Source organism: Eulemur rufifrons, chromosome 2 (genome assembly GCF_041146395.1).
Source record: "Eulemur rufifrons isolate Redbay chromosome 2, OSU_ERuf_1, whole genome shotgun sequence".
NCBI lineage: Eukaryota > Metazoa > Chordata > Mammalia > Primates > Lemuridae > Eulemur > Eulemur rufifrons.
In genome coordinates, this window is record NC_090984.1 from 43,012,612 (window position 1) to 43,034,126 (window position 21,515).

The 21,515-nt window shown below is 41.5% G+C and overlaps 1 protein-coding gene across 1 annotated transcript in view; it reads left to right on the forward strand.

The window, feature by feature from the left end:
• The window catches only part of ATP8B4 (ATPase phospholipid transporting 8B4 (putative)), a 230,142-nt gene that overhangs the window by 15,620 nt on the left and 193,007 nt on the right, over positions 1-21,515 (forward strand). Inside the window, exons 2-4 of the mRNA XM_069492140.1 lie at positions 2,906-3,035; positions 4,734-4,815; positions 7,823-7,906. Of these exons, the coding sequence (XP_069348241.1) occupies positions 2,906-3,035; positions 4,734-4,815; positions 7,823-7,906 (296 nt within the window). The remainder of the gene's footprint in view (positions 1-2,905; positions 3,036-4,733; positions 4,816-7,822; positions 7,907-21,515) is intronic.

Consider the following 21,515-nt stretch of genomic DNA (forward strand, 5'->3'; position numbering starts at 1 on the left):
TTTTCTCACTGAAATGATCATGGAATGGTCACCTGTTTGATCTTCCTGCACTGCTGGGAAGTCTCTGTTTTGGAGGAGAGGGTTAGGTCCAGGTTGAGGTGAGTAGGCAGGGAACATCGAATGGTTAGTGAGATCAAGTGGAGATTTAGCTCTGGGCTGGTTGGGACTTTCTGTTTCTTTTTTCCAGATTCCTGTTTTGTTTTGCTGTTTTCATCTAGGTGGTTACGTTTTAGCAAATACTTTTTATTATTTTCCTCTTGCTAAAAAATAAATTTGGGGGAAGTTAGTTGGGAATGGGAGATATAACATTTTCTTTTTTTTTGGTTTGAAATTCAACTTTTTCTTCTGTTAGCATACCTATTAAATGACCAATGGGAGTAGCATAAATGTCCATTTCTTCTTGGTTTGTGGGTCTTTGTCACTTCCTTTGGTAGTAGTTGGTTTTATTTTTTTCAGGGGGTTTGTATGTAGTGCACCTATCCAAGATACTATTTGTTTTATGACCGACTTTCATGCTTTAGACACAAGCAGTTTGCACTGAGCTACCTCTGTGAGGCTTGAGGGTTCTATTTTCGGTGCTGAGATTTGTCTGAACAGAAAAATTTATCCTTTTCGCTGTTTTGTTGATAGGCATGACAGTGTCTCAGGTCCCTGGTTAACAATTAATTGTTTTGAAGAAAAAGGAAACTGGTGAGAAACATTAATTGTGGCGGCAGGCTTATTAGAAAAGAGGTGAGAAAATATAAGTTTTCGTATAGGGTTACCAACACCTGTGCCCGCAAAGCATTCCCTTCTGCTTAGGTGTTGCTCCACGCTGGCCTTTACTACAAAATGTAAACTCAGTGTGATTTCTTTTTTATTTTTGTTTTTAAGATTTATTTTAAATTTTTTTAATTGATACATAATTATACATATTTATGGGGTACAGGTGATATTTTGATACATGCATACAATGTGTTAATGATCAAATCACAGTACTTGGAATATCTATTACCCCAAACACTTATCATTTCTTTCTGCTGGGAATACTCCAAATCTTCTCTTCTAGCTATTTTGAAATACACAATCAATTATTGTTGACTATAGTCACCCTACTGTGCTACTGAACACTGTAATTCATTCCTTCTGTCTAACTCTATTTTTGTACCCATCCACCAACCTTTCTTTATCCCTGCTTCCCAACCTCTGGTAACCACCATTCCACTCTCTATCTTCATGAAATCGACTTTTCTAGGTGCCACATATGAGTGAGAATATGTGATATTTGTCTTTCTATGCCTGGCTTAATTTCACTTAATATCCTCAGTTCCATCCATTTTGCTGCGAATTTCATTCTTTTTTATGGCTGAATAATATTCTGCTGTGTACATGTACCACACTTCAAAAATTAATTCATCCATCGATGGATACTTATGGAAGTTTGCTTCCAGATCTTGGCTGTTGTGAATAGTGCTGCAACAAACGTGGGAGTGCAGATATCTCTTTGATATACTGATTTCCTTTCTTTTGGATATATACCCAGCAGTGGGGTTGCTGGGTCATGTGGTAGATCTATTTTTAGTTTTTGAGGAACCTCAGAATGAGAATGATTTTTTTAAAACTATATTTGTCTTGTGCCTTTATATTGTCTCATCATGTATGAATTTTTAAAAATAAAGGACCAAGTGATTTTTTTTTTTTTTGTGCCCCTGGAGGATTATTTTGGGCACAGGAAGATTTTATTTTGTTTATATGTGGCAAATTGGAAATTTTCATTGAGTAGAAAAAGACTTAACCTAACCATTTAAAAGTAAATTGGAAATTGTAGCTCTCCTTGAAATAAAACTTCCTGATGTATAACATCTAGATGCTTGTGTGGCATGGATGAAAATTAGAAGCTAGTATTGTTTTCAGGATTTCTCATGAAACGATATCAAAGAAAATAGTAACCTTTAAGAAATTTCTAATTAAATATTAGATATCATTGACCATTGTGTTTTTGGAAACATGCTCCTTCCTTGCTTTGGGGCTGCCTTTCTTTCCTTGCTCCTTTTATTTACTCAGCTAAAGTTCCTTGAGCACCTACCCTGTGCCAGGCACTGTGCTAGGTGCCTAGAGGAAGAAGGCACGGTGGGAGGGCCACAGCATTTCATTTCAATAGATCCTTCTCTGGCCTTTTGAGGTTGAGTGTTCCCTAGGGCTCTGTCCTCGTTCATTTATTGACTCATCCTCACCCTCTGTGTTCTTCTCACCTCTGTTCATTTTTGTTCTTCCTGGGTGAGATCATTCATTCCCCATGGCTTCATTGCTTCCTTATACATTGATGATTCCGAGTCTACAAATCTGTCTTTTCTCTTTAGCACTGAAGGTATTTTCAATGATCAAGAGGCATTTCAAGCCCAAAATGTCTAAAGTGAATTTATTATTCTCAGATCCCAAATCCTGTTCCTTCCCCTCCACCTTCTCCCCCTCTCACTTCACTGCTGTATTTGTCATCTTAGTTAATGGCACCTCTATTCCCTCAGTGTCCCCAGGAAAAAAACCTAGAAGTCATCCCAGATTCCTCCTGTCCTGCACAGCAACACATGCGCCGTTTATAAACACTGTCGATTTGATTGTGGAATCATTTCTAGAATTCAGCTCCACTTGCCAGTTCTCCTTGCATCCCCATGTCTTTCCATGGAAGGACATGCCGTAAGAGCAACCTCCCTAAAGTCTCGGACAGCATGGGCTGGCATAGAGGGACACAAGGGAGCAAAGACAGTGGAAGCGGGTTTGGATTCTAATCATGCCATTCTACTTAGACACCTCTCTGGCTCCCTGTGACCACAGCAAGGCTCTGTGTCACCTCATCTCTACAGTGAGGATAATAGTAGTCGCTGCCTATAGAATTTTAGTGAGGATTGAATGAGCTGCTAATGCATAGCAAGTGCTCGGCGCAAGGCCAAGTACCCAGCAAATGGCAGTGATGATGAAGACAGTGATGAAGAAGCTGCCGTCTTCCAGAATGCGGTGCTTACCGGCTTTGCCAGCCCCTCATCACTCCACACACCCTTGTGAGCAGGTTGCTCCTACGATTGGGTTGCTATGACTGTCACTGCTCCCAAACTTTCCCTTCCGCTTCACAGCACTTGGTCTTTCTCATGCTGTTCCTTTGGCCTGTCCTTACCTTGTTTGATTTAGCAAATTCTTCTCTTCCTTTCAAAAGGACTCAACTCAGAATCGCCATCTATGAGGTCTTACTGACTCTGCAAAGCCGGTTTAGTGACTCCCTTCCCTCTGCCTCCGTAGTTTTCTGTCCCTCCTTCTACCATAACCCTGCACTCGCCATTCTAATGATCTTTCTCGTGTCCGTCAGGTCTCATCTTCCCCAGACCGTGGGCTTTTGAAGGACAGGGAGTGCATCTCTGCCTCCCTTGCGCCCAGCCCAGGGTAGACAAGTAGGCCCCTGAGAAGTGTTTGATGATTGCATGTCTGTAGCGGGAGGAGATGGCTCTCAAATTTGATAGGAGATTATCTGTGATACACATGGAGAGTTAAAACATACATTTTAAGAAAAGTAAAAATAATAATAGCTTTCCTTTGCTGAGTACTGACTTTGTAGCAGGAGGTATCATGCTAATTTCTTTACAGGTTGGTTGGATTTAGTTTTCCTGCTGATCCTGAGTTGCTCTGATTGTCCATGTTGACAGATGAGAAAACTGGGGCTTAGCAGAGAGGGCAACTTGCTTGCCGTTAGAGGGTTAATAGGACCAAAGCTGGGCCAACTGACTCCAGCACTGGTGGAGGAACAGGGAAGTGAGAAGGGGAAGGAAGATGACTATACTAAAGCAGGGAGGCACATCTGTAAAAGGACAGGATGAGGAGAAGGAGGGGAAAACAGAAGAGCAGGCTAGGAAAGGAAGAGAAAGGAAAGAGAAAAGGAAAGTAGGAGAGCAAGGCAGAAAATGAACTGGGGACAAACAGAAGGAGGAAGGGAAACTTTGCCGGCTGGGTAATGGCTGTATGCCTAACAGAATACAAACACGCTTCAGTGTTGGCGTGACGACTCACAACAAAGTTACCCTGATTTATGTTATTCAGGAAATACAATATATTGTTGAGGCATGGTAATTAGATATACCTGTAATTGCTTAGCAATTTATAAGTTTGTCTGTGTTAATCATCACGTTTACACACATACACACGCACACGCATACACAGATTGGCTTGAATTTTTTTCACCACTTCTTTTGTACAATATCCACAATCTGTAAGCACCATGGCTGTTGGCATCTGTTTTTTTTTTTTTTTTTTTTTTTTTTGAGACAGAGTCTCACTTTGTTGCCTGGACTAGCGTGCCGTGGTGTCAGCCTAGCTCACAGCAACCTCAAACTCGTGGGCTCAAGGGATCCTACTGCTTCAGCCTCCCAAGTAGCTGGGACTACAGGCATGCGCCACCATGCCCGGCTAATTTTTTTTCTACATATTTTTAGTTGTCCAGCTAATTTCTTTCTATTTTTAGTAGAGATGGGGTCTTGCTCTTGCTCAGGCTGGTCTCGAACTCCTGAGCTCAAACAATCTGCCCGCCTTGGCGTGAGCCACCACGCCTGGCCTGGCATCTGTCCTTGACACCAAATATGATTAAGACACCGTCTGCAGCTCCCACCGTCACCCTCACCCTCAGAGCTACACACATGCGGGACACAGGCCGGGGCTCATTCCTGTCCCCTCACTGGTCTCCCCCCACAGCTGAGATTTCTCTGTTCCTCCAGGATCACCTTCTCTGGGGTCTTAGAGCTGATTTCTCTTCCCTCGTCCCATCTGCTTCTCAGGGGGCTGGCACGGGGCCTGCAGGTAAGATTCTTGGTCTGGTAGGCAAGGTCGCGCCCATGTGGGTCCAGGGCTGGGAGGACTCGCTGAGGCTTTGCTCTCCAGCCTCTGGGGACCTAGGGCGAGTGAGGGCAAAGGGCCAGGACTAGGACCAGGGAAGACAGGGGTGGCCAGAGGAGGGAGGGGCTCATTCCTTCCCCCGTCCTCACTTTTCACATCTTCAGGCCCTGCTCCTGCTCAAGCAGGGGCCTTTCCAAAGCTCCCCTCAGCCCACACCGGGGCTGCCCTTCCTTCCAGGCAGCCCCCTTCCTCTCCATTCTTGGCTGGGCTAGTCCCTAGGGAGATGGTGTGTTGGGCGAGGAAGCAAGTGCCTTGGTGAGAAATGTGAAGAAACAGTTGGGAAACAGGGAAACTGAAAGAGGAGGAAGGGAGAGAGAGTAGGAGGAGAAAAAGCAGACTGGGGAGGAGGAAACGGGGCGGGGGGAACACACTTTATGATGTGAACTGTCCATGCATGTATACTTAACCTCACGCAGCTCCAGCTGGGAGGAAGCCATCATTATCTCCATTTCACAGATTCAGAGATTAGATCTCAGGAAGGGTAAGTGACTTGCTCAAAGTCACACCAGGTAGAAAGCAACTGAGCTGGGACTTGAATCTTGTTATCCTAAAAGTCTCTCCTGTACAGTACTCTGCCTCCAAAGAGGAAGAGAAAGCAGAGTCGGAGGAAGAGGAAGGCAAGTAGACCAGAACAGAGAATGGAGGCCGGGCACCGTGGCTCATGCCTGTGATCCTAGCACTCTGGGAGGCTGAAGCAGGAGGAGGATTGCTTGAGCTCAGGAGTTCTTGAGACCAGCCTGAGTAAGAGTGAGACCTATCTCTACCAAAAATGGAAAAACTTAGCTGGGCCTGGTGGTATGTGCCTGTAGTCCTAGCCATTTAAGAGGCTGAGGCAGGAGGATTGCTGGAGCCCAGGAGCCTGAGGTTGCTGTGAGCTATGATGATGCTGCAGCACTCTACCTGGGGTGACAGCGTAAGACCCTGTCTCAAAACAAACAAAAAACAAAAAAACCAAAACAAAACATGAAAAATGGAGCATAGAGGGAGAGGAGGACAGGAAGTCCACGTATGGGGTAGGTCTGGGTTGGGTGTGTTGGAGCTGTATTGGGTCCTTTGTCCCTTGGCCTGTCTTGTCCCTGAGAACTGGAGAGCACCTACTGCTCAAAGGAAGCAGAGGACCTCGCCATCAGCTGGGAACATGTCACTTCCTCCCTAGACTGAGATGGGAGACAGGCAGGGAGGGGCTGGCCTGGGCAGGGCTCTGGGCCATAGGAGGGCTGCCAAGGATGTTTTCCAGACTTCCATCTTGGCCTTCGACAGCTCCTGTCTCTTCCTCAACTGCCCTGGCCCCGTCCTTTCCCCTTTCTTTTCCAGTCTCCTCTGATTCCTTTGCCTTTCTGTCACTCCGCCTTGGATTTTCAGTCTTTCTCTTTGCGCTGGCTCTGCCCCCTGAGTTTACCCCATGCCCCCATCTCCCCACCCCAAGCACATCTGCTGTTTAAGTCTCTTTACCCATTCACACTTACCTCCTTTCTTTGACTGCAGAATGTCTTTAAAGGAGTTACACTCCCTGTCCTCATTTCTTCCTAACATTTACGCGGAGACTTTGACAAAGAGAGTTCCAAGGGTCGCCTCTCAGACAGCTAACACCTAATGCACACCTTCATCGTGTGCCCTGTCCCAGGTACTCCGAGGCTTGCAGAGTGTATTTGCCCCAGGTTCCGTAATGAATTAGTAGGAAAAGTAGGAATCCAAGATCAGGCTGTGTGACACCAAGGAAGAAGCTTCCAGCCACCACATCCTGGAGCAGCTCCCCAAGCTGTCCCCTTGGGGGCCTCGTGGTGAGTTTATTGTGGCCAGAGGGGGCCATTTGTCTTGTAGACTTTGGATCATAACTCAACAGCACGCCAAAACCAGATCTCTCTTTCTGGAGAAGATTAATAGTAGCTCAAGAAACTGATGGTATAAAATAAGAATGACAATTGATTAATACAAAATGTGTAATATAACCATCAGGAGGACCAGAATGTTCACTTCAGCATGAGTGGCACAGTCTCTCCCCGAAGGTGGGCTTCTGTGTGAAAGCAAATTATCCCCAGCATGTTGCTTGGTGAGCATGGAATGGGAGCAAGGGGAATTAGCTGTAATGACTGGACTGTTGAGTGACCTCAGATCGCCAAAGGGAATCTCCATTTGAATCCTTTGCTTAAAGCGTTGTCACCTGCACCCAGGTGTACCCATGTTCACTAAGAAGAGAGAACTCCTTGCGGAATCATAACATGGATAGGATACCCTCTTCCTTACACAGCTGCTTACATAGCACTTCCAACTGGGATGTCTTGCTACCACGTCAATCTCAAGGTGTCTAAAACCAACTTTTTATATTCCCTCTACCAACTGGAATTTTCTTTTAACTTTGCCATTTCTTTCATTAGGAAAATTATTTTCTGTGACCAAGATTCAGCACTTAAAGTTGAAATGTAAAATATATAATTCTTCATGGAAGTATACTTTTCAATCTTTTTTTGAAAAATATAAACACAAAATAAGCAGAATAATTTTAAATCTTTTAAAAAAATACTCATTGCATTTTTAAATGAATTAATATATGTATAGCTCTTAGCCATTCTGTTTTACTTCTCTCTCTTCCCATACCTCTCTTTCTTTAAAAAAAAAGAAAAAAAAAAAAACACTAGGACTTTGATCTGAGGAAACTACCACTTTAATTGATCTCTTGCATAAAAAGAAGCCAAGGGTAAGGTAAGACCCATCTAGCAGCTTTCCTTTTTCCATTTCCTCTTCTTTGGGGCAATTTTAGAAAGGGGGAATGTATTCATGTCAATATTGCTGGCTGCAGTACTTGCAAAGAGTTAAATTAAATTCAGAATCCTAAGTTCCTACTTCTTCAGCTAGACTTGACTTTAGCAAACCTTTTTCTCCTCACCTGATTTTGTTTGCTCTGTTTCCTTAGATCTTCATTGATTCAAAAGTTCAACAAAAGATGACTTTTTCCTCATTCCGACAACCTTTACAAGTGGAGCAAGTGGCAGTGGGGGTATTTTGGTGAGTTGATAAATATGCAAGAAGGAAAGTACTAAATTTTAACTTGCTCAGAGTTAAACTAGAATCTGCTAGATTAGTATGAATCCTCCATAACATATGCCTGTATTGCCATTGCTATACAGATTGGATTGGAGTAAACATGGGCTTGAATGTCACTTATGACTTTTTCATTGTTACTTTTTTTTATTTTTTGAGACAAAGTCTTGCTCTTTTTACCCTGGCTAGAGTGCCGTGGCATCAGCCTAGCTCACAGCAACCTCAAACTCCTGGGCTTAAGCCATCCTACTGCCTCAGCCTCCCGAGTAGCTGGGACTACAGGCATGCGCCACTATGCCCGGCTAATTTTTTTCTATATATATTTTAGTTGTCCAGATAATTTCTTTCTATTTTTTATTAGAGATGGGGTCTTGCTCTTGCTCAGGCTGGTCTCGAACTCCTGAGCTCAAACAATTCGCCTGCCTTGGCCTCCCAGAGTGCTAGGATTATAGGCGTGAGCCACCGCGCCCGGCCCCATTGTTACTTTATGTTTTAGAGAATAAAAGCACTTACGTAAGATCATTAATAAGAAACAACTTCTGGAAATCTTACAGAAATATTGTTTAATTCATATAACAGTGATTATAGTATCACTCTGGTTAATTATGAAGGTCAGAATATTTCCTATAAAAGCGAAAGTGGCTAACGTTCAGTCTTTTCAACATAAAAGGTTTCAAAGACACTTTGAAAGATGGCATTAGAGAAATTAAAAGCAATGACATACCAATATGGTTTAAAAGTAATTTTAGGAGGGATATGGTATTGCTTTATGTTTGATTGTCTAGGAACTTTTAAAATAAGAAGCGCTAGCAGGAAGATCTAAGATAAGATAGAGATGTTTCTCTTCTCTCTAAAGAGAAACATGGATATTTTCTCTTTAGTTAGCTTTATATTACACAAATATATTTAGGTTCATCTTTTGTACTGGTTATCTGTTAGTACCAAGCCCTCAAACAAATCTAGCCATGCAACAAAGAGAAAGAAAGGACAAGCTGGCTAGAGGCCTCCTTATTAACTTTCTGAGAGATGAATTTCTGTCTGCATTCTCATTGCCCCTTGTCAGGGTGTAGAGTCCCTTTTTGTCATCTTGCTTAAAGAATTGTTCTTTTCCTCTGCTCCAGGGACTCTGAGCATAAGAAAACAGAACATGTTGACTTAGTCCCCAGGGGGAGTTTTCAAGCCTTAACAAGTTGGCTTAGAACTTGCTGATGAGCCTTTACCCTCTGGCCAGATGGGGCCAGCAGATACAGATGTCCTTATCACAGCAATCATCGTTCTCCTTCCTGGTGCCAATTTGTATCTGTTGTTATGATTATTGTGTGAAACAAAACCAATTTTGGTTTTTTATTTTTTTGTTTGTTTGTGACTATTTTGTGAAACAAAGAAACAACAAAGAAAGACCTTCAAGGATGAAAACTCAGTTTTGTCTATGTTATTTTTCACAGGAAGGCCTTACCTTCAAAAATCCTTTTTTTTTTTTTTTTTTTTTTGTGAGTCAGGGTTTCACTCTGTCGCCCTGGTTAGAGTGCAATGGCATCATCATAGCTCACTGTGACCTCAAACCCCTGGGCCCAAGCGATCCTCCTGCTTCAGCCTCCTGAGTAGCTGAGACTACAGGCATGAGCCAACACACTTGGCTAAGTTTTCTGTTTTTTTGTAGAGATGGGGTCTCACTTTATTGCCCAGGCTGGTCTCAAACTCCTGGCCTTAAGCAATCCTCCCACCTTGGCCTCCCAAAGTGCTAGGGTTATAGGTGTGAGCCACCACACCTAGCCCAAAAATCCTTTTTGTGCATCTTCCTTTATAGCCATAGCGCCTCTTCACTGTCCTCCTCCCCAAGGCTTGCTCATTTCCCCTTCTTTATCCAGCTCTTCAGTTTGCCTGTAACACCCTTCCATTGCTAACTAAATTTGGCTCATCCTTCGTGGTTCTTCCTAGGCTGCAAATAGGGGCGCATAGGAGGGTGGGGATCAGCAAGAAAGAGGGAACAGCCCCAAAAGCTGCAGCCCCCTCCCGCCCAGCTGGGGAAGGCATATCTAAGACATTCTGGCACTTGGGGCTCGGATCAACATTCTGGGAAGAGAAAATTGCTAAAAGGGAAGTGCTTTTTTGCATCTGGAAGCCCTAGCTCCGTTTCCCATAGAAATTGAGGACATTATCAATTCATCATCTCTCATTCAGCAAATGTTTATTGAGCACTATGTGCCAGGCATGCTTTAGATACTGGAGGTACAGCCATGGACCCCTTCCCTGATGGAGTTTGTGGACTGATGGGGAAACAGCCAATATAATAGGAAAACGCATCCTAGAGTGGTAGGGACTCTAAAACGGGCAGTGCCAGGTTCTCTGGAAGCACACAAAGTGCTCCTATCTCTGATTTGGGGGGTCAGGGAAGGCCTCCTAGAGGAAGTGACGTGGGAGTTGATATTGGACAGAAGAGCAAGAGTTAGTCTGGTGAAGGGGGTGAAGATGGGGTTAGATGGTTACAGGCAGAGGGAAGAGAATATGTGAAGGCCTCTAAACAGAAAAGAGTAGAGCTGAATACTTCTGGAGTGTAGGCATGGGGAGGGTGCAAGGAGACATGGGGGCAGTGAGGGAGAGTGACGAGGAATCAGGCTGGGAAGATGAGCAGGAACCAGTTTGCAGAAGGCCCTAGGAGTCATGTTAGAATTTGGTCTTTTTTTCTAAGGGTAACAGGAGGTGTTTGCAGGGTTTTTAGCAGGGGTCTGACATGATGCCATTTCCCTTTTATAAAGATGACTGTGGCTTCAGTGTGGACGCTGGGCTATAGGCCGCCAAGAGTGGAGCCAGGGAGACCTGTTAGGAGGAAGGCAGGGAAAAGCAATCACCGCCGCCAGCAGGCACATCCTAGAGACAACTGCTGCTGGGGGCTGGGGTGGGGGAGTTGTGAGCAGGGAGTAGGTAGGAGAGATGGCCTCAGACAGCCTTGGTGGCAGCTGGTAGGTGTTCAGGGAGGTACAGGGGAGTTACTGGTGAGTTATATTTGAGGACCTATTCCTGCTTGCTTGCATTCATAAGTTTTAGTAACCCGGCCCCTAGAATGCACTGGGTCCTATAAAGTGTCAGGGGCACTATTTGTCCGGCGCACCTCAGGAGGCACAACAGGAAGAAATACTGATGGCTTCAGGCTCTCTAGACTCTGAGGGATTTGTAGTGGGGCAGTGGACACGGATGCACTTCCTCTGCAACCTCTTTTCTTTTAGTAACTGCAAAGCCATAAGCATTACTCTTCCTCTTCTCTAGTCTCCCTCCACATGACCGACCAACTTCTTCTTTATGTAGGTTTGCTGCATCCTGCCACAGCACTTTGCTGAGCAGGAAGCAAACAAGTCATTTCTCTTTCTATTAATAACTGAAAGAGTCCGCATTCAGCACCTCTGCCTACCCTGCCATGGGTTTGCAAAGGTGCCTGAGTTCATTCCCATGGTCTGTTGGGTTCTGAATGTTTGAAGTCATTTCTTTGCCCCTTTATTTATTCATTCTAAATCTTTCTAATAGAGTTTACCACATGAAGGCAATTAGATGACATATAGGAAAAAAATGAAATATAATAATGACATTATTCTGGATTTTTTTGTGACTACCTAGAAAAGACCACACACATGAGAAGAAATTGAGCAAAACTTTTGGATTGCATTTTGTTTCTCTAGAGCATGGCCAATAATTTCCTCTTACATGTAGTTCCCAAAATTCAGCTGTGGTTCTCAGCTCTGGCTGTGTGAAGAAGTTACCTAAGGCACTTCAATAAAAGGCAGATGCTGAGCCTTACCCCTGGGGTATTCTGATTCACAGGGTTTGGGATATATTAGAAAATTTGACTCAATCTTAATGCCAAATTGAATGGCACACTTGTGTTTACCTTGAGTTGTCCCATATAACTTTTATAATACAAATAGATTATTTTTGTACAGAATTATTACCTAGTTAGATTTAACCTGATAAATGGAATCTGTTCTTCTTTATTGTGTCAGTTACTTACTAGTCATCTAGATTTATCTGGGAACAAAGTTAAAGGGTGTAAATTTGTGGTTATTGAGCATTTTTCAAATACTAATGTTGTGTACTTCTCCTGTTTTCTTATGTAGGCCAGCTGTTGAGACCTGGTGAAAGATCAGGTGCAATAATGTTCTGCAGTAAAAAGAAATCACTTGGTAAGTATTGAGTTCTTTGGGTGACGCAAAGCGATATTTTTAAAATATTATTTTTATTTTTTTATGGAGGTTTAATTTACACACAAAAAACACACAGGTCTAAGTGTTCAGTTTAATGAGCTTTGACGACTGAATACACCTATGTAGCTACCAAGGGTGTGTAAAACAAGATACAAAACATTTATTTCTACCATCCCGGAAATTGTATCCCTTTTCACTCATTCTTCCTACACCTCTACAACTACCTTCTGATTTCTGTCAGATCAGTTTGACCTAGTTTTGAAATGAATATAAATGAAATCATACAGTATGTATTCTTTTGTCTTGCTGCTTTTGTTCAGCATAAGGTTTTTGACACATGCTTGTATGTATGGTCGCATGTGTCAATAGTTCTTCATTTTTAATTTCAAAGCAGTGTTCCATTGTGTGAATGTGCTCACATTTAAAACAGTTCATACAGTTAGTGACAGCAGGAAACACACTTTTTTTTTGATTGAGTAATCTGTCTACTGAATAGTATAAATGATATTGCAGTTTTTATATAGCATAATATAGCATCCTGATCATAGAGTATTGATCCTTTCTTTTGTCTCTAGTTAACCAGTGACAGCCTATTATGTAGCTTTTCCTTCAGTGGACATGTATCCAACTTATTACTATTTAAAAAAAATTTTTTTTCTATTATTATTATTATTTTATTTATTTATTTATTTATTTTTATTTCAGCTTATTATGGGGGTACAAAAGTTCAGGTTATATATATTGCCCATGACCCGCCCATCCCCCCGAGTCTGAGCTTCAAGCGTGTCCATTCCCCAGACAGTGCGCAACTCACTCATGATGTAGTTATACCCCCATCCCCTCCCCCCACCCCCCCACCTCAGTCCGATACCCAATTGGTGTTATTCCCAAATGTGCACTTAGGTGATGATCAGGGAAACCAATTTGCTGGTGAGTACATGTGGTGCTTGTTTTTCCATTCTTGGGATACTTCACTTAATAGAATGTGTTCCAACTCTCTCCAGGAGAATAAAAGGGATTCTATATCACCGTTATTTCTTATAGCTGAGTAATACTCCATGGTATACATATACCACAATTTACTAATCCACTCATGAATTGATGGGCATTTGGGTTGTTTCCACATCTTTGCAATTGTAAATTGTGCTGCTATAAACATTTGGGTACAGGTGTCTTTGTCATAGAATGACTTTTGTTCCTTTGGGTAGATGCCCAACAATGGGATTGCTGGATCGAATGGTAGGTCTACTTGAATCTGTTTAAGGTATCTCCATAATGCTTTCCACAGGTGTTGCACTAGTTTGCAGTCCCACCAGCAGTGTATGAGTGTTCCTGTCTCTCCGCATCCATGCCAACATGTATTGTTTTGGGACTTTTTGATAAAGGCCATTCTCACTGGAGTTAAGAAATATCTCATTGTGGTTTTGATTTGCATTTCCCTGATTATTAGGGATGTTGAGCATTTTTTCATATGTTTGTTAGCCATTCTTATATCTTCTTTTGAAAAATTTTTATTCATGTCCTTTGCCCACTTTTTGATACAGTTGTTTGATTTTTTCTTACTGATTTTCCTGAGTTCTAAATAGATTCTTGTTATCAGACTTAAACCTTAGGTATGAAACTATTAGAATTCTAGAAGAAAATGTAGGAAAGACTCTTACAGACATTGGCCTAGGCAAAGAATTTATGAAGAAGAATTTATGAAGAAGACCCCTAAGGCAATCACAGCAACAACAAAAATAAATGAATGGGACCTGATTAAATTAAAAAGCTTCTGCACAGCCAAAGAAACAGTCACAAGAATAAACAGACAACCTACAGAATGGGAAAAAATTTTCGCATATTACACATCAGATAAAGGACTGATAACAAAAAAAATTTTTGATCATAGACTCTTTAGAAACTAAAGGCTGGATTATAGTTTATCTAATGTCTTCTTCCTCCTTCTAATAATGTCCCTGACAGGCAGTTAACCTACTTCTATGGATAATTATTTCACGATGCAGTCATTTCCCTTGTTGGACACTTATTCATTGCAACATTCAGTCTCATAATGAGCTGAACTCTGCAATGTAGTTCCCACCCACAGGCCATTAGTTATGTCCTCTGGGGCAATACTTTCATATTCCCAATGCCAATCAGGTGTCTAGAATTATTGTCATAGTTTTTTTCTTTTTCAAGTGAAATAATTTGTTTATATTAAATCACATGTATAATCTTAATAGTATAAACGTAAGATTAACCAGTTTTAAACCTAAGATACTCATGCATTTATTCAGTCAGTCAACAAACATTTTGGAGCCCCTACAACATGCTAGAGCTAGGTAGTGCCAATCTTGACTTCAAGTAGCTTTTTACATCTCAATAATATATATGTATTCTCACACAATTTTTAAGTTTATGGTAGCAATGATAACTTAAAAGCAGTTTGATACATCACTTCAAATGGTACGTTTGCCAGAGGAACACAGGCTAGAGACCTCCTACTCAGCCTGGGGTTATCAGAGGGAAAAACCAAGCAGAAGTGACATTTTACTTCATTGAGATAGTTCGTGTCTGCAACATGTAATAAAGGTGAACTTACATTTATATAAACTTTCACAACATCATCAGGAAGCTTAGGCTATTGATGATGTGTATGAAAATATGTCAAGCCAGCCGAGAGTGTTGTGGGAAAATAATAATTTTCTCCCAGATATGCTTTATTCTTTATTATGTCCAGATAAGTCTCACATTCTTCAGGGTGTGAAAAATTCCAGCCCATTGACTCAAATATTTAAAACATTATAATTACAGTCTGTTTTCTGTTTGTTCTTTGTAATTCATCCTTTCTGTATAGCTTGTATGGGAGGCCCAGAGACAAATAGTTTTAAAGTGTATTCGGTCTTTTCCACAAAGCTGTCAGGAAGAACATTGTTCATGTGTAAAATACCTAATTCAGATTTTGTTTGGTAATATGGAAAGCAAAAGAAGTAGATAATGAGAGGCCTTTTATAAACTAGCTAAAGCTGTTCTTGATTCTAAAATTGGGGTGGGGTGGGAGGTGTCATGGAGCCAGCAGGCATTACTCCTCAAGGGAAGCCCTTAGTATGTTTATAGGATGTGGGGTGGGAATAACCAGACCAGGGCTGTATATGTCTCCCGTGGGCCCTAGGCATTTTTGCCTTTGTAGACCCCCTTCCTCCATAAAAAATATGAAAAACTGTATTTTACGACTGTGTCAGTATAAAGACAAATATAAGCCAGGCTGGATTCATTATTATGTATCCATTATTATATTAATTTTTCTTCTGATTTTAAAATTAATGAAAATTAAAACATTTTCACGAGCCTTTAAAAGTGTCACGGGCCCTAGGCACTCTGCGTGCTATGCCTCATGGACAAGTCAGCTCTGAACTGGACACGTTTAGGAGCTAAGCAGCCTTTCAGAGAGCACCTCTGTGTGCCCTGGGGAGGAGAGAGAGACAGCTCTTAGCTCCTTATACTCATTTTTGTGAACCTACGTATAGAAAGCAGTCAAGGTTGCTTATAGTGATAGTAGTGCTTTCAAGTTATTATTGCTCCTATAAGTTTAAAAATTATGTAACAATATAGAACTGTGTGGTACTCATGTATTTTCATTGCAAACTAACATCTTCAGTTTTTTCTTGTCTAGTTTATACATACTAGGTGTATAAGATTGATTCTAGATGGCCATGATGTCACATGGTTCATCTAGATTAACAGCATAAGAATTTACTGGGTTTGACCAGAATGGGTGCCATGGGCGTACAAGACTCTGTTAATTTTCTGTAATTGTCGTCTGTGGACACAGTTGTGGTGTGACAGAAACAACACGAGTCAGACGTGGTAGGAGTGAACCTCCACTTACGAGGCATCGGCACCCAAATTCTCTGAGCCTCACTTTTCTCATTTATAAAATGAGCCTAATGTCTACCTCTGAAGGTTACTGTGAGGATTAACATAAAGTGAAATAAAATATGTGAAGTACTTTGTAAATTATAAAAGCACTATATAAATGTACTTCATTAATAGATATATGGTACAGTCATTGATTTCTAGGTTTTTCTCCTAAAATTCTCCTAAAGTTCTCCTAAATTTCTCCTAAAATCACTGCAAAAGTGATTTTGTCCAGTTTTGTGGCTGACATGAGTATTAGATACCCCGGTGGGGTTCCTATTTACTGAGGTAGCTTGCATGGGGGTCTGATTTCTAAGAGGACATTTGGGAAGCCCTGAGGGCCTCTTTTGTACACTCTGGGACTACTGCTTTCATAAGGGCTATTTATTTATGGTGACTCTCCATAAATAAATAGTTGACCAGTGTTGGTAGAAACAAAAGTGGTCAGTTGCTTTGGCTGAAGATTATATACTGCTTCTCAGGCATTTTATAGTGACTTCTCTTAAAATAAATGTTGCCTGATCATGTCTGTTTAACAAACTAACAGGCAGTAATAGAACCCAGGGATCATGGAGCCTCAATGCCAATAGCATTTTGGATTTTATTGTTTTTATTCTCCAATGGAGGAATAAAATCCATATTTTTGTTTTTCTGTATAATTATTTAATGTCACTAACATTGTTTTGAGCATATGTTGATATTATTTAGCAGGCACTGTGTTTGTCCTTTGGTTGAGGGTTGGTGATAAAAAAAAGATGAATAAGACATGGAACCTACTCTTTCTTATAGGTGCCATACCAATTCATATAAAAGTACATGTATGTGTATTAATGTATATGTTTCAAGAGTGTTATTTCTCCTTGAGTTTATCTCTTATGAAACAACAATGATAAATCCAAAAGCTTTCTCAAGTAGTTTTGTAGTTATACTTGTGAAGGAATTAGTTTTTGTTTGAACTTGCTTTTTGTCTACTATAGTAATTTGTTTTTAAAATTGGATCATGTTTTATAAAAAATCATCTATTTTCTTGGTTTGGTTGCACAAAGCCATTGAAAGGAAGTACCAAATGATACAGGCCAGTCAGTGACATACGTAAGACACTGCTATTGTCACAAAAGCCCTCTCATGACTTCAGAGTTTTATTTCTCATCTACATTTTAATAACTTATTGGTGTCCAGAGGGGAAAGAGCACAGGAAATTTTTTTGGTTCCACTCGAGATGAGGGAGAAACACCACCTAATTTTTTCCTTTTCACTATATTAAAATTTTGTGCAAAAAGATGATAGAAATTATTCTAGAAATTTTGAATCTTTTGTTTGTCATAAATATTTCAGGGCATAAGTCTTCGATTCATAGATTCATTAGCTTTTATGATTGGGAGGGAAGGAGGAGGCAGCATTGGAGTTCTTAGTCCTTGGTGTGCTGTAGAATTTATCCTGTGTTTAAGTCACTTTGGAATAGAAGTATTTTTCTCACTATATATTTTAAAATTTGCCTCCACAGTTATTGTGTAGACTTATAAATAGAAAGTGCAGAGGAGAGATGTCTTCTGGCTTTCAAATTTGTGTGCTGCTCTAACTTTATCCATACAGAGCAATCTGGTGTTTTATTACTCAGGATGTGGGCTAGGTTAGGCTGCTGTAACAAACCACCAGTCACAGAGCACTTCCTAGGAAAAGCCCCAGGAATGTTCCTCAGTGCCATCCTTTCTCATCTTTCTGTGGAATTGGGGGATAGTGGCTATTCTCTCCTCTAATGCTCTTCTTTCTTTGTTTCCATGACTCTCATGAAGATTCATCTTGCTTCTCAGCCTGCTATGCCTCTATCTCCTTTACTGGACCCCAGTGGTGAAATTTTCCCCTGGTGCAGCCTTCTATATTTTTCTCTCTGTATGCTTTGTTCCTCGGAGAGCAAGAACTCCTCCACCTGCTCGGCTTCTGTTCACCTCTGTGGAGAGGACTCTTAAATCTGTGGTGTCCATTGTGAAATCTTTCTTAAACATTATACCTTATTTTCAACTGCTGCTGCCTTTGATCTAATGGTTCCATTAATATAGCTTTAGGTGACATGGAATGGTAAAACTTGAGAATTAGAAGAATCTTCCAAGTCAGCTTGTCCAGCTTTATTTCCAACTTGACAATCTATTTCTACAGTGTTGCTAAATATTTTCCTTGAAAATTTTCTCTGACAGGTAGTTCAGGCATCTAATTTAAGATATGCCTCATTCTCTGTTTTGAAAGTAAATTGGACTACATATCGACGAGAATTTCAGATCCTAATAAAGTTTACTTTCTGTTCTGGCTTTTGATGTAAGACAGAATAATTATTCTGCCATCTGCATTAAAGATCATCAAATGTTTGAAGACCTTTCTCCTATTGGCATGTCCTCTCCCTCTCTCTCTCTCTCTCACTCATGTTCTCTCTACTTCCCAATCTCTCTCTGTCTCTGACTTTTTGGTTAGATACCTGAAAGTTTTCTCTAATATATGTCATGGTTCTTAGTCTTCAGACTCTCAGCATTGTACTTACAATATGAGCTCCACAAGGAAAGGGCTTCTGCTGTCTTTCTCATTTTTGACCCTGCAACATGTAGCATGGTTTTTGTCACATTGTTCCAGAACCTGAGATGTTTGAATGAACATATCTTGGTCACAAAACTTTTGATGCCCTTGGCTTTTCCAGTGGTCTTTGTGTTGCTTACGACTGAACCCAATACTTATGATCTAGTCTGACTTGCCTGGAATAGAGTAGTACCAGATTTTGCTGAACTGGAATTCTGTTTCCATTGAGATTATATTAGTAGCTTTTGGGAATCAATGTGCACTTGTGGCCATTGAGCTTGTAGTAAAGGTTAAAAAACCATGAAAGTTTCTTGAGTCAGGTGTTATATTTCTGTATTTGCAAAGTTGTTGTAGAGCCATTGAATTAGTTAGGATTCTCTAGAAATACAGAACCAATGGAAGACATATATATATGGTAAGGATTTGTTTGCCTCATGGGATTATTATGCTGGACACCCAGGAGAGCCAATGGTATAGTTCTGGTCCCAATGCCAGCAGGCTTGAAACCCAGGAAGAGCTGATGTTTTAGAGTCTGTAGGGAGGAACAAACTGATACCCCAGCTCAAAGGCAAGAGGCGTTCTCTCTTACTTAGCTTCTTTGTTCTGTTCAGGCCTTTAACTGATTGGATGAGTCCTACCTACATTAGGGAGGGCACTTTGCTTTACTCAGTCTACCAGTTAAAATGTTAATCTCATCCAGAAAGACCCTCGCAGACACATCAGAATAATGTTTGACCAAATATCTGGGCAACCTGTGGCCCAGTCAAGTTGACACACAAACTTCATCATCACAGTCATATTTTAGTTTATCAAGATATTTTTGAATTTGTCTATTTCTCCTTTTAGTTTTGTCCGTTTCTTTCTTTATATATTTTGAGACTATTTTATTGGATGCATACAAATTTAGAGTTGTATATTTATGGAAGATGTTTTTTGTTTAGGAGTTGATGAATACTAAATCTTCCATATATAATTTCACATGTCTGATGATTGGAAGAATTCTGCATAGGCTAACTTATGGCTCTGTATTTCAAACCTCCTGTCTCCTCCGCAATCCACACACTTCTGGGGCCAGATGCTGGAATGTGCTCATGTTGCCGTATGACCATGGGCCCTGCACCTTTGTATTGTAATACAACACTGGGTGGGTCTGTATGGCAGTAGGAGTATTTCTGAGAACCAGTCCTACTTTGGGGTGACCACCAACAACGTAACTCTGTAGAGAGAAGTAACTGTGAACCACATAAACACACTCCACTGAACATGAATCCATGTATTTCCAACCTGACTGCTTCTCTGGGTCCCAGTGCCATCTGATGTGAGGCAAAGTGTGATGGAGGGAAAGTTAGAGTGGAGGGGACAATGGTCTTAGCCCCCTGTGGCTGAAATATTTTACTTTTACAAATAAAAAAATGACTATGCAGACACATTTCTAGTGCTGCTCCTTGGGATGGAATGTGGAAGTGAGGTGAGCTGAACTGCATTAGCTTCGTGGTAAGTCAGCATTTGGTGGTGATGTGAGGCCAGGAGGTAATGGGGTGTATATAGAAAGACCAAGGACCACCCTGAAGTCCTTGGTGACAACTGGCTTCTCTCTCTTGAGATGAAGAGCTAGTGGATGGTTTTGAGCAGAAGAGAGAGATAATACTTGTGGTGGGCAGAATACTGCCTGTCCCCCAAAGATGTCCATGTCCTAGTCCTCAGAGCCTGTGAATACATTACCTTACATGCTAAAAGGAACCTTGCATGTGTGATTGATTGAGGGATCTTAGTATGGCAAGAATATCCTGGGTTTTACAGGTGGGCCCAATGTAATCGCGAGGATCCTTATAAGAGGGGGGCAGGAGGGTCGGAGTCAGAGGAGGATTTGTGACAGTGAAAGCAGAGGTCAGAGTGGTGTGGGCCATGAGCCAAGGAATGTGGACAGCTTCTAGAAGCTGGAAAAGGCAAGGAACAGATTCGCCCCTAGAGTTTCTAGAAGGAACTCAGCCCTGCTGACTCATTAATTTTAGACCCCTAAAACGCATTTTCAGACTTCTGACTTTCAGAACTGTAATTATGTTGTTTTAAGCCACTAAAATTCATGGTAATTTGTTGGGGAAATGGACAGAATTCTGAAGGGAGCATTCTGGCCGTTCTTTTGAGAAGAGACTGTGGGGGTCCTGGGGTGGAGGCAGTGAGACCAGAGGGGAGGCTTTGCTGTGGCCTGGGGGAGAGGTGATGGTGGCTCGGACCAGGGTGAGGGCTGAGGAGGGGTGAGGAGTGGCAGATTCTGAATATACACCACCTCAAATAGGTAAATAAAATGAGGCTTCAATTTTTTTCTTTTGATCTTTTCACACTTAGACTGGTACCTACTAGAAGGAACAGCTGAGATGGGACTGTAGGGGATGTCCTCTTTCAGTGTCCATGGTTTGCCCCATCCCAGGCAGCAGACTGTGTCTACGGAATTCCTTTTCATTAAATGACTGCAGCTTACCTTGGGGAAGCTGCTTGGCAGAACAACCTACCACTCCATAACTTGAATACAGATACGTCAGTTCCCTTCAGAGCTGCCTGGGACAGGCAGGGATGCTTTCTGACCACCATCTGGACTTGCCTTTCCTTTTCTCTGCTTTCTGTGGCTGTCTGGGTCTCTCCGCTGCTACCTTGCTGTGCAGGTATTTGTGGGCATGTCCACCCTTGGCAGATGATCACTGTCTTGTCTTTGTTTTTCCTTCACTGCCTAGAATGGAGCCTGGCTCAAAGAAGCTCAATAAATATTTTTGGAATAAATCACTTTCTCTTTGCTCCAGCAGATTTTATTTGCCACATGGATTCATGGAGCTGAGATACAGAAACCAATGTGTGCTAAAGAAACTCAATTTATAGCCTCATGCATCTTAAAATGACAAATAAGATTTGAAACAC